This window comes from Empidonax traillii, unplaced genomic scaffold (assembly GCF_003031625.1).
Source record: "Empidonax traillii isolate 1590-97213 ecotype Southwest subspecies unplaced genomic scaffold, ASM303162v1 scaffold920:size239203, whole genome shotgun sequence".
Classification (NCBI taxonomy): domain Eukaryota; kingdom Metazoa; phylum Chordata; class Aves; order Passeriformes; family Tyrannidae; genus Empidonax; species Empidonax traillii.
Window position 1 is genome coordinate 42,707 of NW_020956113.1, and position 16,287 is coordinate 58,993.

Below are 16,287 nucleotides of genomic sequence, written 5' to 3' on the forward strand. Positions count from 1 at the left end.
AGACCAAACATCCAGAGCTTTCAAATAAAGCCAAGCAGTGCCTTATCTTCTGTCCCAGAGGATATTATGGCTTTCCTGCCATGGCAGGGGGTTGGAACTGGATGGTCTTTAAGGCCTTCCAACCCAAACAATTCTGGCATTCCGTGATTTCCTCCGTGGTTTCTTGGCAAGGCTCTGAATGGTCCCCCAGGACTGCAGGGCTTGTGCCACCCCCAGGCCCCAAACACACCTGTGGTCGGTGCTGCCATGTCCAAACACACCTTGCAGACCCCAAAATCCCTCCCTCTTGAGTAGATATCAGCAGGGACAAGTCACTCCCCTGCCAACACGAGCAGTTTTCCTGGGTGTGTTCCCAAGGGCAGGGACAGGGAGAAAAATGGTGCCCAGGGAAGGGGGGCTGCCCCTGGATCCCTGGAAGTGCCCAAGGCCAGGTTGGACAGGCCTTGGAACAACCTGGGCTGGTGGAAGGTGTCCCTGCTCCTGGCAGAGGTGGAATAGGATGGGCTTTAAGGTCCCTTCCCACCCAAACCAGTCTGTGATTCCATGAAAAAATGATAAAGGGAAACAAAAGCAGCTTCCTTCTGAAGCAGAGTTTCCCATGGGGACACCAGGCACCGTCTGGTTGCCAGGGAAAACCCAAAGGAGGGGTTTTCCACCCCTGGAGATGGAAGGAGCCCTGGCAGCACCTGAGCCAGGGCCAAGGCGAGGCCAGCAGCCCTGGGGGATGTGGCAGGGCGAGGGCAGCTGTGGTTCATCCTCCCTTTGTTATAAGCACAGCTCCACATTTAGCTCCAGGCTGTGATCCCAGCTGGCTGCAGCCCAATTCCCTCTGGGACACAGCCTTGGGACACCAGCCCTGGGGTCAGGGGTCTGAGGGGGCTCCGGGGCTGGATGGGCAGTGGCAGAGCTGGGGGGGTGTCAGGGGGAGCAGGGTGGGTTGGACTCACATCCAGGTACTCGTCCAGGCCCAGCTTGGTGAACTCGTACTGCAGGTGCACTCGGAAGTTCATGTCCTCCACGGAGTGCACCACGATGTTGATGAACTGCATGCAGGCCACCTGCAAGGACAAACACAGAGTGACCCCCAGCTGCCCCACACGGGGGTGGGAACGGGTTCTCCAGAGCGGGATCTCCAGGACCGCGGCCACACACTTCCATGTGGTTACCACCAGGGGAAAACCACGAGCTGCTATTCTGAGATGGTTTGTTTCCAAGCCAAAGCGCTTGGATTTTGTCTGCTGGGAGGGAGAGAGGGAAACCCACGAGTTCCAGGAACTGAGTCACGTCTGCGAGCCCACCTTGCCGGCGTGCCGGTGAGCGGGAACGCTGCCCTGCCGGCTCCCAGGGCCAGAGCACACATCACACGAGCTCTAAAGAAAACACTCTTGTTCCTGAAACTGCCTGGAAAAGGGAGATTAATCCGGGGGGACCGGAACCCCCAGTTCAGGAAACGGGACTCGCTTTGTTGGGTGCCCAAAGCACGTCCCCAAAGCTGTGGGTCAAGGATCAGATCACTGGAATTGGCAGCCACACGTGTCCCAGCACACCCACGGGAAGGCAAATGCTCCTCCTCGCCAGGAAAACCTGTGGGGGGGAAGCAATCGGGGTGGAAACCCCAAAAAGTTTGTCCTTCCCCAGAATGTAAGGCCAGGCCTCGTCCCGCTCTGCACAAGCACTCCCAGCTCCCTGGAGATCATCTGTCACCCTCTGAGCTGCCCCAAGAGAGGCTTTGCCTCATCCTTGCTGGGTTTCTCAAGGACACAACCCCCTCCTGCAAGCAACACTGCAACAGGGATAATTCCACTTCAGTGAGGCTGAGAGACTGCTGAGAGGGACAAACCCAAGGAGCAAAGGAAGGAGGATGGTCCAAAAACTCATCCAGGAGCTCCTGGGATGGACCATCCCAGCCCTTGGTGTGTTCCCCACCTCCCACACAAACAGCTCCATCCCTGCAGCTGGAAACCTAAACCCAGGTTCCAATCCATGCTCCTGGAAACCAAACTCCCCTAATTCCAAGGGTGGCTTTGTGATCCTTGCTGTGGCCCTCGCAACATCAGGGCCAAATTCTCATTTCCTTTCCCAAATCCTTACATACACAACTAAGGAATTTCTCCTCCAGCTCCAGGTTTGTCCTGCACTCGAGCCCCTGGCTGGTGGAGCAGCCCAGAGATGCAGATTTTCTTAATGTTTGGGCAAGTCCTTAAAAAAAAACCATATTCATCCTTTTTCAAGCAAATCTCAATGCAATCTTCAACCTATGAGAGGAGGAGGGAATTTTCTTCCAGGCTGCCCACACGGATGTGAATATTCCCAGCTCTCCAGTCTTGTGTGGACACTCACGCAGATTCCCTGTTATATCCTTACAATACATCATTTAACACCTTAAATAAAGGTGATGATGATGGGACAAGAGGAAATGGTCTCAAGTTGCTCCAGGGGAGGTTTAGGTTGGATTTAAGGGAAATTTTCTCCATGGAAAGGTTTGTCCAGCCCTGGCACAGCTGCCCAGGGCAGCGGTGAGTCCCCACCCCTGGAGGGATTTCAAAGCCCTGTGGATGTGGCACTTGAGACAGGGGCCAGTGGTGGCCTTGGCAGTACTGGGGGAATGGTCTGAGAGGGCTTTTCCAACCCAGATGGTTCTGGGATTCTCTAATGGATGATTTCTTTTCTCTAAAAAGTGGACAAAGCCCACAGTTCCAGCGAGGTGGCTCAGGCTGCTTCCAGGCTGCTTCACTCCCACTCCCCAAATTCCATTATCCCTCCCAGTGAGCACAGAAAAAACGACTGAGAAACCTTTCTGTTAAATTACAGACTGACTACTCCATGTATCCTGTGCCTACCACCGTGTCCTTGCAGGGACACCGATGCAGGAACAAGGAACAAACCGAACCCAACACGTCAGAGCTACTGAGAGCGGCTGTTCAGCTGAGTTAAAATGCAGGGATCACTCTAATTTTCTCTTTTTCAACCCAAGAAATCTGCCATCCTGGCTCAAACTCACCCCACCTCCTTTTTATCCTGCTGCTCCCCTGGAAGCCACTGGCACGGAGCATTCCGAGCCTGGAGGAGACACCCCAGCGGGTGCTCTGACACCTAATTCTTGGCAGAAAAAGATCTTTTAACGCGAAGTTCAGCACTAAAACGGTTTCAAAGTGTCACAGATGGCTCACAGAGGCCTCAAAAAACCAGCTGGGGTGGGAATTCCTCCTGCTCTGCTCCCACCTCGGGCTGGGTGAGCCCTGAGCAGGAGCAGTGCCAGGGAGATCTTCCCTAATTAAAACACGTGACTTTAATTTCTCCCATTTCTGACACACACAAAAAAAACCCCCAGACCCAGGGGTATTTTTGGCAGCAGACACATCCTCCCTGCCACAGCCTCCCAACGTGATGCCAACGTGCTGGTGCCTGTGCCAGCCAGAGCTTCCCCTCTCCCTGCCCCCTCCCCGTGCTCGGGGGGAAGTGGCTTTGGTGAGCAGACCATGCAGATGCACGCTGAGGAACCACAAGTGGTGCAAGCCACCGCTCTATTTATGGGCAGATAAGGACAGGCAGCAGCTGCAGGGAGCCTCTCCCACACTTCCCCGTCTGGGGCTGCCAGGATTTTGGCACAGGGACAGCGCTGGACGTTGCAGAAGCTGCTGTGAGAGAGCACGAGGGGCCCCTTCCCTCTTACCTTCACTGGGGCACAGGGCACTTCTGGAGCAAAAGTGAAGGGGGAGCTAAAAATGAAAGGCATTTGGAAGGTAAATAATCGGGCTGTGGCGTTTTAGGCCCGGGATGAGGAGGCAGACACAGTTGAGGCACAGGAAACTCTGGAATTAGGAGTTGCTGGGGGTCAGTGCCACTCACCATGAAGTCTATGTTGTTGTCCTCGTTCCTGAAGTGCTCCATGAGCTTCTCGAAGCGCTGCTTCTCCCCACACACCTACAAAGCAAGCACCACACCTCTGGTCAGCCACAGCTTGGGTAAAAAAAAAAAAAAAAAACATGGAAAATGCAGATTTTCTGCTCGTTCAAAACCTCTTCATCCAGCTCTTCATCAAAAAAAAATCCAGCTGAATAATTCTCTGTCAACACCTGCAGCGCGAGTCTAAGGACTCAGGTACAATTATTATATAGATTTAAGTATAAAACAGCTCTTTGTGAATCTTTTCCCCCCCCAAAATTTCATCATTCTCAGTGTAAGAGTTGCACCAGGCCACGCCACAAGGAAGGCTCAGCCCCCCTCCTGGCTCTGCACTGTAATATCATGTAATTAGGAAGAAAAGCAAATTACAGGGAGGACACAGGGAAAATTATCCCTGGCTAAACAAGGGGTGAAAATACATCAGTGCGACAGTCAGGGTTGCAGAGCTGTAGCACGGGCTGCTGGCAGGAAACAAAAGCAACTTGGGGGAGAGAGAAGATCTGAGATAAAGCAGCTCTCAGGATCTTAATATTCCCAGTAGCTTCTCTGGCTCGGTCCTGCCTTTCTTAGCACACAAAGGACCTGGAGTAATCCCCAAAAAGCCAAAAAACTAAGTTGGGAAGGACACTTCCCATCCCTGGCAATGCTTGAGGAGCACCCTGGTTTAATGGAAGGTGTCCCTGCCCATGGAAGGAGGTTTAAGCTTCCCTGTTTTCAGAGGGGCAGAAGAAGCCCTGAAAGAAGTTGTTTTCCTCTTAAAGGTTGTGGAAAACAGATTGCAATCATCTGGAGGACTGAAAGTTCCCTTCTGCTGTGGAACAAAACCCTTGGTGAGCCCTGGGCTTGCTGAAGTTGTGTTTCAGTGTTTCCAGCTGAACCTTGAAGCCTCAGCAGGTAAAATAAAAGCTCAAACAACAAAGAACCTCATGAGAAAGATATTGTATCTGTTGCTCAAGCAGATTATCCTGATTTTAAACCCAAAGGACTCATCTCTCCCTGCAGCCCCTGGCATGAAAGTGAAGCATCAAACACTTTTCCATGGGCTGCTCCACTAAAACCCAAAAACCCACACACTGAGGTCTAAAACAGAGCAAAGCAGACCCACTGTGGGATGGAGGAAGACTCTGGTGAAGCACAAACGACCTGTCTGATGGGATCCCACAGGAAAGGATGGGGGGAGTTTGGAGAGCACCGCCCTTCTGGTTGTAAATCTCCAGTCTAATCTCAGGCCTTTGTTGAGCAGCAATCCTTGGAAAGCCTTCCTGCAGCACCAGGAACGGGAGATCAAAGCCCAAACCCCCCCCACAGCTCACTGATGGTCAGAGCAGCTCCAAGCAAAACCCAGGGCAAGGGATGTGGCCGAGTTTCAGGAAGCCCCTGGCAGTGCAGGGATCAAAGGCAGCAGCTGCCCCACGAGATCATTTGATTTGGGAGGCGTGGGCTGGGCTGGATCCAACCCCTGCTCCAAGCAAAGCCCAGGAACCCTCTCCTTCATCACTCCTTGACTGCACTGTTTTATATCCCACACAATTTTTCCCTGCTGGAGGAAAATTAGGAGCGACCTGGGCTGGTGGAAGGTGTCCCTGCCCGTGGCAGGGGGTGGAATGGGATGGGTTTTTAGGTCCCTTGCAACCCAAACCAGCCTGGGATTCCACAATTTCTCCTGTACCCACATCACAAAAAAACAGAGCTGATTTAACCAAAACCCTGGATGGTGGAACCAAACAGAGCAGTGGTGCACATGATCCCACACCAACGAAGCCAGAAGGACTGATTTCTGGGAAATCCAACGCAAACCATTCCACAGGGACGAGAAAAGCTGACACAAACAACTCCCAGCCATTTAGGGCTGACTAATTAAATGAGGAGCAGCCCAGAGTGCCCTGGCAGAGCAGATCCCGGGATAGAGCAGCCCTGGCTGGCTGGGATACAGCAGCTGGGGAAGAGGAAAAGCAACAACCACCTGTGGCTTTCGGTGGCTGCTCCCAGATAGCTCCCACTGCGCCGGGATGAGCTGGCTGCGTTTGAGGAGGCAGCAGAACTGACTTTCCCCAAATGATATAATTTATCCTGGAAGATTAAAGAGAGAGAAGCTGGGGCTGGAGCCTCCAGCCTGAAGGCTGGCCCAGAGCCAAGGAGAATGCTGAAATCAAATCCCACCACATAAAACCATATGTTGCCATTTCTATCGGAATAAATTCGCGAGGCCTGTCATTTGGAAACACGGCTGGGCTGAGGAGAGGCAGAGCTTTCCTTTATTGGCTTGACTCTGGCTAAGGAGCAAGATTAAACGAGTCACCACAGCTATAAAAACCCTCTGTCTCTGCTTGGGCTGTGAAAAAACCCCACTTTAGGTCACATTAAGCCCACATCATTCTGGAAGAACAATGTGGCTTTATGGAAAGCCACCCACGGAGGGTCCTTCCTCCGGGTGCTAACGAAGGAAATCCAGCATGGATCCATTACAGAGCCACAACTCAATCCTGTAAGGAAGCAGAAGGATCTGTTATGAGAAGTTCAGTGAGGATTGCATCCATATCCACCTGGCAGCGGTCACACAGTTCCCATCCAGACCACCCAAGAGCAAAGCTCAACCACGACAACCCTCGCGCCGTTCCTGCTCTCGGGGCCGGATCACTGGAAGATGCTCCGGAATCACGGAATGGTTTGAGGGGGAAAGGACCTTAAAGCCCATCCCATTCCACCCCCTGCCATGGGTAGGGACACCTCCCACCAGCCCAGGCTGCTCCAAGCCTTGTCCAGCCTGGCCTTGGACGATCCCAGGGATGGGGAGTCCCCAACCTCTCTGGGCACCTCGAACGGCAACCTGGGCAGGGAGCAGCAGACAGGGGGATTTGGGAAAACTGAAGATGTTTTCAAGTGCAGTGTCAGGCAGAAGGTGAAACCCCTGGGCTGCTGGAAGCACATCCATCACCCTCCCACCCCAGACACTCATGTGACAACAACACCCCAGTTCGCTGGAGAATGGAACTTGGAACTGAACGTCACCACAAGCAGATCCAGCGTGTTCCACATGGAGAGGGCAGCAAATCCAGGCAGGATTCCTGAGACACAGCTGCCAGACTGTGAACTCCTCCACATCTGGAGGACTGTCCTGGTGACAGGACGAGGAATGGCTTTAAGCTGAAGGAGGGCAGGGACAGATGGGATATTGGGAAGGAATTGCTGGCTGGGAGGGTGGGCAGGCCCTGGCACAGGTTGGGCAGAGAAGCTGTGGCTGCCCCTGGATCCCTGGAAGTGTCCAAGGCCAGGCTGGACAGGGCTTGGAGCAACCTGGGCTGGTGGAAGGTGTCCCTGCCCATGGCAGGGGGTGAGATGAGAAGAGATTTAAGATCCCTTTCAATCAGGAAACACCTGGTGGTCCCAAACTCCAGGCAGAAAATGAAACCCTCTGGTTGCAGTTCCCCTCGAGCTGAACTCAGCACCCCAAGGCAGGAAAACAACCCTTTGATGAAGCAAATTTAAAACCCCTAAATTGTAGGAGAGGCTTTGCAATACAAGACACGTTCTGTCAGTGCCAGTGTTAAAATGACCTCCCCAAAGGTTGTTTTAAGCTTCTCCTCCTCCTTCAGTAACTCCCAGAGCGAGAGGCAGAGCAAAGGCAGACGAACCCAGCCCGTACTGGGTGTGCTGTCACACTCAGCCTGATGGATCTGCAGCCCCCAAATCCCTGGGAGCCTCTGTGCCCCCTTGTCCTGCCTGTGGCCCTTTGTCCAGCAGCACAATGCTGGCTTTCTGTCCCCCACAAGAGCCCAGTGTGAGCAGCAGCTCCCACCGCCAGCCCACGACACTCCACAGGGACGCTTTGTTTGCCCTCCCCGTGCTGACATCCCTGCGCTTCGCTGGAGGACAAAAAAATCCCTTTTCCCGGAAGTTCCTGGTTAAGCAAACAGTTATTTAACGCTTTACTAGGTTAAAATACCTTTTACTTCTCCCCAGCAGGGTTAAGTCGCTCTCAGAAGCCAACAAACAACAACTGCATTTACATTTTCCAGCACTCACAAACAGCTTCTTCCAGCACGAGTTACTCTGCTGGTCCACAAGGATAGTTCAGAAAGTGCTGTTTGCAGCGCTGCCATTCATTATTCCAACAGGGAAATCTGGCTCTGGATTAAGCCCTCTGAACAATCTTGGTTCCCTTCAGCGTCGTGAGAGCTGATGGAGGGGCACGATGGGGTTTGTTTGCAGGGCCCCCACCCTCCAGCTCCCTGCCCGATTCCCAAGCATCCAAAGGCCTCTGAGGGCTCAGAATTCATGGCCATAACCAGGTGATGTGTGAGAGGACTGAGATTCTCCTCATCTGCCAGACATTCAAGAGCAGCAAATGTCCAGAGGAGTTGGGGCTGACCCATCCCTGGAAGTGTCCAGGTGGCTCCAAGCCCTGTCCAACCTGGCCTTGGACACTTCCAGGGATCCAGGGGCAGCCACAGCTTCTCTGCCCAACCTGTGCCAGGGACTGCCCACCCTCACAGGGAAGAAATTCTCCCAGGTATCCAACCTAAATCTCCCATCTTTCAGTTTGAACCCATTCCCTGTGTCCTGCCACTGCAGTTCCTGATCACCAGCCCCTCTGTGGGCCCTTCAGGCACTGGAAGGGGCTCTGAGGTCTCCACACAAATTCCATTTTCAGCTGAAAAATCTCCCTTGACAAGAACCAAACCCTTCTCTCATTTCCATCTGAGCAAAGCTCAAAGCCCAGTGAAACATCTGATGTCCACCCCGATGGAAATGAGAGCAGAGTTCGGTGCTAAATATCCTGTTTTCCCTCCTGACTTTATTAGATTTTATTAGGCAGGAGTTCAGCTTTCTTTTGAAGTTATTTCATGGCAAGGAGATGGAGTGGCAGAGATCTAATTCAACGACTCAAATCTGCCCTAAATATGCATGAAAGCACCGTGGCAGCCCCGAAATGCAGAGCTGCTGCAGCAGCCACACGAAGATTATGGAGCTCAGAGCAACTTAAATTGGATGTGCAGGGCTGGAAACCCAAGCCTGGGTACCTGACTTGTCAGCAACTCGAGGGGTTTGGAACATAAAAGTGAAAACTTGAAACCATTCCCAAAAACTTGCCCAGGAGGAAGGTGGAAAACAACGGCACAGAGCAAGAAATGAGCAGCGTAGCTGGGTGAAAAGAGCAGCTCAAGGCAGAACTGAGACAGGGGGAGAGCATCCAAAAGCAGAACTGAGGAAGAAAAGAGCAGTTAAATACAGAACTGAGGAAGGTAAATCCCCTCCCTGACCTCACTTCACCTTCAACACCCGGACAGTTCCACCTTCACTTCCTCAAACCCCACAGAACGGAATGAATAACTAATTCCACACAAACTGAGTGGCTTCCACGGGAATATTTGTGTCAGCAGGAGAGGACAGAGCACCTGGAAGGTCATGAAGGAGCAAAACCTTGCCTGAGGATGTCAGGAAGGTAAGAAAGTGCCTGGGGTTTCCACATCCTTCCCTGGGATGTGTCCAATGAGCACCACAGGTCGTCCCATCCCGTGGGATTTGGCTGCAGCCACTGTTTATCCCCAACCCCTCACACCTGTCCTCCCTGGAGAGCCCTGTTCCTTCCATAGCAGAGCAGGAAAACCCAGGAGAATTTAACCCTGGACTAACAATTGTGATCTGCACATTAACAGAGCTTTTCCCACTCAGAGCCCTCCTCTCAAATTGTTCTTCCCAACCCCCCCTGCATTTTCCTCCTGATCCCTCGGGTTCCCAAAGGTGCAAACAAAGACACAGACGAACCAATGGAAGACCCAAACCACAATTCCCAGTTTTTGCCTGCACTGGAGCTCTCCAGACCCTTCCCCAATTCCCGTTTTCTGCGCGTCCCTCCTGCCGGTGTCACCCCCAGCGAGGCTCTCTCCGTGGTCACACAATTCCCAACCCAAGTTCCCCTTCCCAGCCGTGCTATTCCCATTCCCTCTGCCCTCAGGACAACCTTCCCACAGCCAGGGCAGATCTGGACTTGCACTTCCCTCATTTACCCACAACGTGCAAATCCTTCCGAGGTCAGAGATTATTCCCCAAACGCAAAACATCAACAAATTACCAACTTGGCTCCTTGATCATCTGCATTGACCCACTTACAGCTTGAAGGAAACACACCCTGTGTGTTTATATGTCCAGTTGGGACTCATCAAATCCAACAGCTCTGGAGCTGGGGAGTCTAATTTATTCATCTTTAATTTGATATTAACCCCACACACATATCCAATATCCAAAGGAAACTAGCACAGCAGCTTTCTAGGACTTGCTTCCCCCACCAGTGGCTCCAAACATTCACACAGTATTCCCAAATCCTTTCACCCACTGCGTGCAAACCTGAAAACACACCTATAAGTGACACCTGAGCCAAGTGGAACTCCTGGGTGAACTCCAGCGGTCGCTGTGATTGACACAGACTCGATTCTGTAATTTCCACACAAACAAAAGTTCCCTCTGAGGGTAAATCCAGGAACTTTGTGCTTCAAGGGCGTGTGGAAATGGCTTTGGAAATGGGAGATGTGACACAGCGTTCCTGGTTGTTTCAGAGATGGAGTCAAGCTTCCAAAATGCCCCAAAATTATGAGACACCATTTGGCTGGGCAGAGGGGGCTCAAATTCCCAGCCTGGATTCACCCTGTTGGAATCACAGCTCTTCTCCACAGACAAGAAAATGATGGAATGGTCACCACTGAGCTGCTCTGCCCCTCCAAGGAAAAACCTGCGGTTCGTGGCAAATCCTGACTCAAAGCAAAATTCATTTCCAAATCACGGGAATTCAGCTGGATGAGAAGGCTCCAGGCAATCACAACAGAGGGAATAACACCCAAATGACATGAAATAGGCCGAGGTACCTCCTTGAAGTTATCAAAGGCTGACAAGATGATCTCGTGTCCCCCTCGGACGAGGCAAACGGCTGCCAGGAGCTCCAGGACAAGGGCCTTGGTCCTGGGGAGAGAGGAGAAGGAGACACTCAGTGACCAGCACCTGCTTCCAAACCCGTGGGAGAACGTGGGAGAGGGAGCTTCATCCCCTGTGTTTTTAATCCCTTTGAGTTAATAAACCTGGGAGATGCACACCCCTGATCCAGGGAATGTGGCCTCTCCTGGGATCATGAACTCCTCCCCCAGAACATGCAGGGATTCAAACCACAACTGGGAAACTCAAGCGAAAAAAAAAAGGGTCATTGCAGAACTCTGGGATAAACAGATCCCTGACAGCTCCTGCTCCTGGAGAACTGCCCTGCACCCCCCTGGGGGAGGCAGCTCCCCACCCCCAGCTGGCCCCCTCTTTTTAAGGGGAGTGTTTGTAATTCCAATCTGCATCTTTCCTGGCACAAATCTGAATATTCTCTGTTACAATCTGTGTTATTCAGAGCCCCCTCCCCACACACACACACACAGAGTTCACTGCAGGAACACAGGATGCCCCCTCAGCACGTCCTCCTCCTTAGGAATCAGAAATCAATCTGCCACAGAGAGAAAACACCAGATCACTGGGAGAAAACCATGCAGCAAAACTGGGTGTTACCCTAAGGAAAATAAATCCACAGTATTTCCTTACAGGATTCGTGGAAAGCAAAAGATTTCCTGGCCAGCTGAGCTCTGAGCAGAGCAAAACCATGCAGACACATAAAATTAGTCTCATGCCAAAGCAGCGCCTCAAACCAGATGTTACAGAACCAGAAATACCTTTTGGCTTTCAAAGGGTCAGGGTTATCTTTGGGAACCACATAAAATGTTCACTTCCCTAGGAAATTTTAAATGGGTCATGTTCAGGTCTTACTCGTCGAGGGGGGTTTGTTCAGATGGGGTCAAGGAGCTCTTGTGTGGATCTTCAGGAATATCCCATCCCAGGGTGGGTTAGGAGGGGCTGTGGGGGCGGGGAGAGGGGGATCTCTGGGATCAGAGGGATCCCCAGGTGCACCCCACACGTCTGGGATGGGGACAGGGAGAGGACACTTCTGGTTGTGCCTGTGGGATCCATTTGGGAAGAACCAGAGGAGAGGGAGTCCCCACAGTCCCCCTCCACCTGCTGCCCACTCAGCTCCACAGGGGGAATGGGATCAGCTCCACATCCCATTCCCACAGCTGCTGCTTCCCCTTGGCACATCTCGCCCACCCTAAGCCCTCAAACCTCTGGGGGCTGAACCAAACACAGCCTGGGGTTTGGAACAGCACTCACATCCACTTTGGTCCTCAGATTATTTCAGTCACATTTTAAAGCCAGAAATGGAAATAACCCACTTGTTTCAAAACTGAAAACGTGGGATGTCCCTCGACCACCTGAGCCCCAGGCATGTCCTTCCTATTTATCTGTGCATTTATTTGCTGACTCAGGGCTGAATAAAAGGAAAGGAAGGAAGTTCCTGTTTCCACCAGGACGAGGTTTGTGCTGTCAGAGCAGAGCCCACCCCGAGCCAAGGCCCTGTAAACACACACATAGTTTTGTTTTAGTCATCTCACCCCCCAGTTCTACCTTTCCCTGGAAAAATGTCTTATGCCAGGTTTGGTTTCCTTAGACAAGGAAAGATGAGAACTCCTGGATCTGCTGGAAGTGGCTGCTGGGATCACAAGGGTGGGAGAGGAGGGACAGGGATTCACAGCCAGCAGTTCCACTGGGGAGTTACAGGATGGAATTACAGCAACCTGACCCAGGACAGGAGTGAAACTCTCCCAAGGAAATTCAAACCTAAGGATCCTTGGATAACATTTCTAAGGAAGATCTTCCCCCTCTTCAGGGAAACCCCCCGTTAAGCTGCTCATTATCAGGGGGGTTTCTTTGCACTGCAGCAGAGCTGAGGGGCTTCAGCAGCTGAATTTCAGCTGGATCCCAGAATCCCAGAATGGTTTGGGTTGGAAAGGGACCTTAAAGCTCATTCATCCCACCCCCTGCCATGGGCAGGGACACCTTCCACCAGCCCAGGTTGCTCCAAGCCCCGTCCAACCTGGCCTTGGACACTTCCAGGGATCCAGGGGCAGCCACAGCTTCTCTGCCCAACCTGTGCCAGGGGCTCACCTCCCTTCCAGGGAAGAATTTCTCCCCAGTATCCAACCCCAATTTCCCCCCCTTGTCAGTTCAAAGCCGCTATCAAAGCTGCAGAACCAGCAGCTCCGGAACCCACTGGAATTCGACGACGACTGCTCATCCACCTGCACCATTATACAGACTTAATCTGATTTTTGCCACAGGTTTGAGCACAAACACACCCTTTTGAAGGTGAAAACCCCCTTCCCAGGTCCTCTCTACTTACCTACTTGTCAAACCATCAAAAAGCAGGTGCACCTACCTGGGGTTCTTGTTGTTCAGACTCAGTGCAATCTCATTGACAGCGTGGGGGTGGGACATCACCATGTTGAACCCGTACTGGGGAGAGAAGGGAAAGTTCCTGCTTCAGTCCTGACACCCACATTGTTACCCAGAAACCCAACAAATCCCATCTGCCTGACCAGACCCCCGGCAGTTTTTTAAGGCAAGCAAAACCTCGTGGAGCTTACTGGTTAAACCGAAATATTTCATTCTCACACCATTCCTAAAAACTTCCAGCTCTGGGTATTCCACGATCCTACAATTCCCTGCCACTGGCAGTGTTGAAAATACTTGTTTTGGCCATGTCAGCCAACAAAAAGAGGTCTAAGAGCTGCTCCTACATTATTTCCAACCCCTCTGCTTGTCCTTTTCTCCCTCCAGCCCCTTTTTAACCGTGGCAGTCGAGTGCATGATTTACTCCCCGAAGAGGAACTTGAAGTTCAGCTGCCAAAAGCAGCTGTTGCTCTCCAAAAATGAAAACAGAATTCCTTTGGAAAATACTCCACGGGTTATTAGGATCGTGGCTTGTCTCCTTCCCACCCCTGTAAATCCCAGGGAGCTGGTACCCCCCAGGGCAGAGGGAGGTTACAGATACCTCCTGCACTCCCCATGAACTCCTAAGAAAGGTGTTCCCCACAGGATTTCCTCATTTTAGCAAAAAAAAATCCCAAATCCTTGAAGCTCCCTGGACAAGCTGCATGATCCCAGCATCTCACTGAAGAGGGAAAAAAACCTCAGGAAAATCAGGTTAGCTTTGGTTTAGCTGGTTCACTTCCAGTTGCCCCATTGCCTCGCCATAAACACTTACTGAGGGGAAACCGGGATCTTTCCATCTTCTGGAAAAAAAACCAAACCTCCTCTTTTCAAGGACTAAATACTGAGACTAATTATAACCTGATTAGCTGCAGGTTTGAGTAGTTAGTGCCCAATGAGCACATCAACACCTGCAACAAATCACCTGTGTCCTGTTGCTTTCCATTTTAATAATGAGGATGTAAACAGTTCCCATCGGTTTCACCTTCAAAATTCACCCCTAACTCTTCCTCCCCCTCCACCCCCAACCCTGAAATAGTTCCGTGGTGCCAAGAGGGAGTCACCTGGTAGTTCATTATGGCCCGCAGGCACATGATGCAGACGTGAACATCGTCCTTTTTGCTCACTAATCGGGAGTTTTTGAGCGTCCTCCGGCTCGGCAGGGTGTTGTACCTGCAGGGAGAAACAGCTCCCATCAGCCACGCTGCTGCTTTTGGGGGGGTCAGGAGAAAGGAAGAGAAATATCAGAAGGAAGGAAGGTGTTTTTCTCAGGTGGACACGGGGCAATGCTGATGGAAATAAAGCAGGAGAAGGGGCTGGGATGTTCACAGGAAAAATCCAGAGCAGGAGCTGCAGTGCCAGTGCAGGGGACAGTAAATGTTCATAACAAAGACATGAACAAGTAACACCACACCGATTTATCATGATTCACTATCAGCCTCTGACACAAACGCCTCCAAATTCCCTCCCTTCAAACATCCAAACCAAGAGGAACGAGGGGGGTCGTGGAGCCCTGCCCGTGGAGAGCCCACAACCCTCAGCAACTCCCCCCCTCCTTGGCTTTCATTTTCCAGCAGTGCCAAGATGAAAGAAATCCCAAAATTCAAAGCAGGATTCAATCAAACGACTTTCCCCCCCCCCCCCCTAAATATGAATGAATAAATCAGCTCAGGGCACTGCAGGCGGATTTGGGGGCTGTGGGAAGGATGACCCAGTTCTGGCTGAGAACAGAGGGTGCTTTAGGCTGAATTTCAGCGAGTGGATCCTGAGGAGGGGACCAGGACTGTGCCCATGGATCAGCTCACTGCCCACACACACCCTGCACCTCCCAAATGTCCCAAAAGAGGAGCAGAGCAGCCTCGAACTGGGAGTCTGAACTGGGAAGTGTGGAAGTGCTGCCAGTGCTGGCTGGAGAACGTGGAACCCCACCACATCAGCCCATTTCAGACAGTCATTTCACCAAGTAAGAAAACATGGCAATGAAAGGATTTTAAAGCCATTTCTAGTCAGAGATTGTCCCTACGACGACTCATCTCAGCTTTAAACCACTGAAGGCTGCAGACATCCTTTTCCTTTAAATTTTCAACCAGCAGATTAATGAGATCTTTATCGTGGCTCTGATAGGAGAAAAAAAGTTCCTCGGTGTACCAGCTCCTAAATTTCAGAATGGCTTTACCCACCTGGCAGTTAAGAAGGGGGGGAGTCAGTGCTGGTTGTTGTCCAGTGACACTCAGAGCCCACAGACTGGGGCAGGTTGGAGGGGACCACAGTGGGTCACAGCTCCAGCAGTGAGATATCCCAGAGATATCCCAGCCTGTTCTGGGATGTCTCCAGTGAGGGAGACTCCACACCCTCTCTGGGCAACCTGTCACCTCACTGTTCTTCCTCGTGCTCAGGTGGAACTTCCTGGCATCACTTTGTGCCCATTCTCTCTTGTCCTGCTGCCTGGCATCACCATGAAGAGCCTGGCCCCACCCTACTGGCACATTCCTACTCCCACCCGTGTCAGAATCCCACTGGGATGAGACCCAGGCATGGGATCTGCCCTGGAGAGCAGGTCCAAGCCCTCAGCCCTGGATGGGATCGTGCCCTCCATTCCCAGCCCTTCCCCTCACCAGATGCCAAGAATTAACGGGGGGTTTTTGCACAGCAGCTCCTGAACAACCACCCCACACAGCAGAGCTGAGGCTGGAGATGCTTCCCCTGCACTGGTGGTGATCCCAACGATTCCCAGCGTTTCTGCTGCCTCCCCAAAGCAGGGCAGGCTGCATGAGCTCCTCCTGCTTTTCCTTCACTCCTGGTTCCTGAACACTTGGCCGAGCCCAGCATCTGGATGACTCGTTGGGTTTGATTTCCTGTCTGCTGCAGGTCAAGGATTATGTCACCACCAGTATATTTATCCTGCTAATTCGATTCAGATGGTTCCTCTTTTATTTCCTCGGCCCCTCCTTTAGAGGGGAACCATAAACCCTTTTTGTCCCAAAAAAAAAAGCAGGGGCAGAAAAGCTGAGCCTGTGGAAGCTCCTGCAGTGG

At 52.0% G+C, this 16,287-nt stretch overlaps 1 protein-coding gene across 1 annotated transcript in view; it reads right to left on the reverse strand.

Moving 5' to 3' along the window:
• FMNL2 (formin like 2) overlaps positions 1 to 16,287 on the reverse strand; it is a 112,084-nt gene that overhangs the window by 12,408 nt on the left and 83,389 nt on the right. Inside the window, exons 7-11 of the mRNA XM_027902913.1 lie at positions 14,319 to 14,427; positions 13,202 to 13,278; positions 10,767 to 10,860; positions 3,850 to 3,924; positions 948 to 1,058 (exon numbers count right to left, since the gene is read on the reverse strand). Of these exons, the coding sequence (XP_027758714.1) occupies positions 948 to 1,058; positions 3,850 to 3,924; positions 10,767 to 10,860; positions 13,202 to 13,278; positions 14,319 to 14,427 (466 nt within the window). The remainder of the gene's footprint in view (positions 1 to 947; positions 1,059 to 3,849; positions 3,925 to 10,766; positions 10,861 to 13,201; positions 13,279 to 14,318; positions 14,428 to 16,287) is intronic.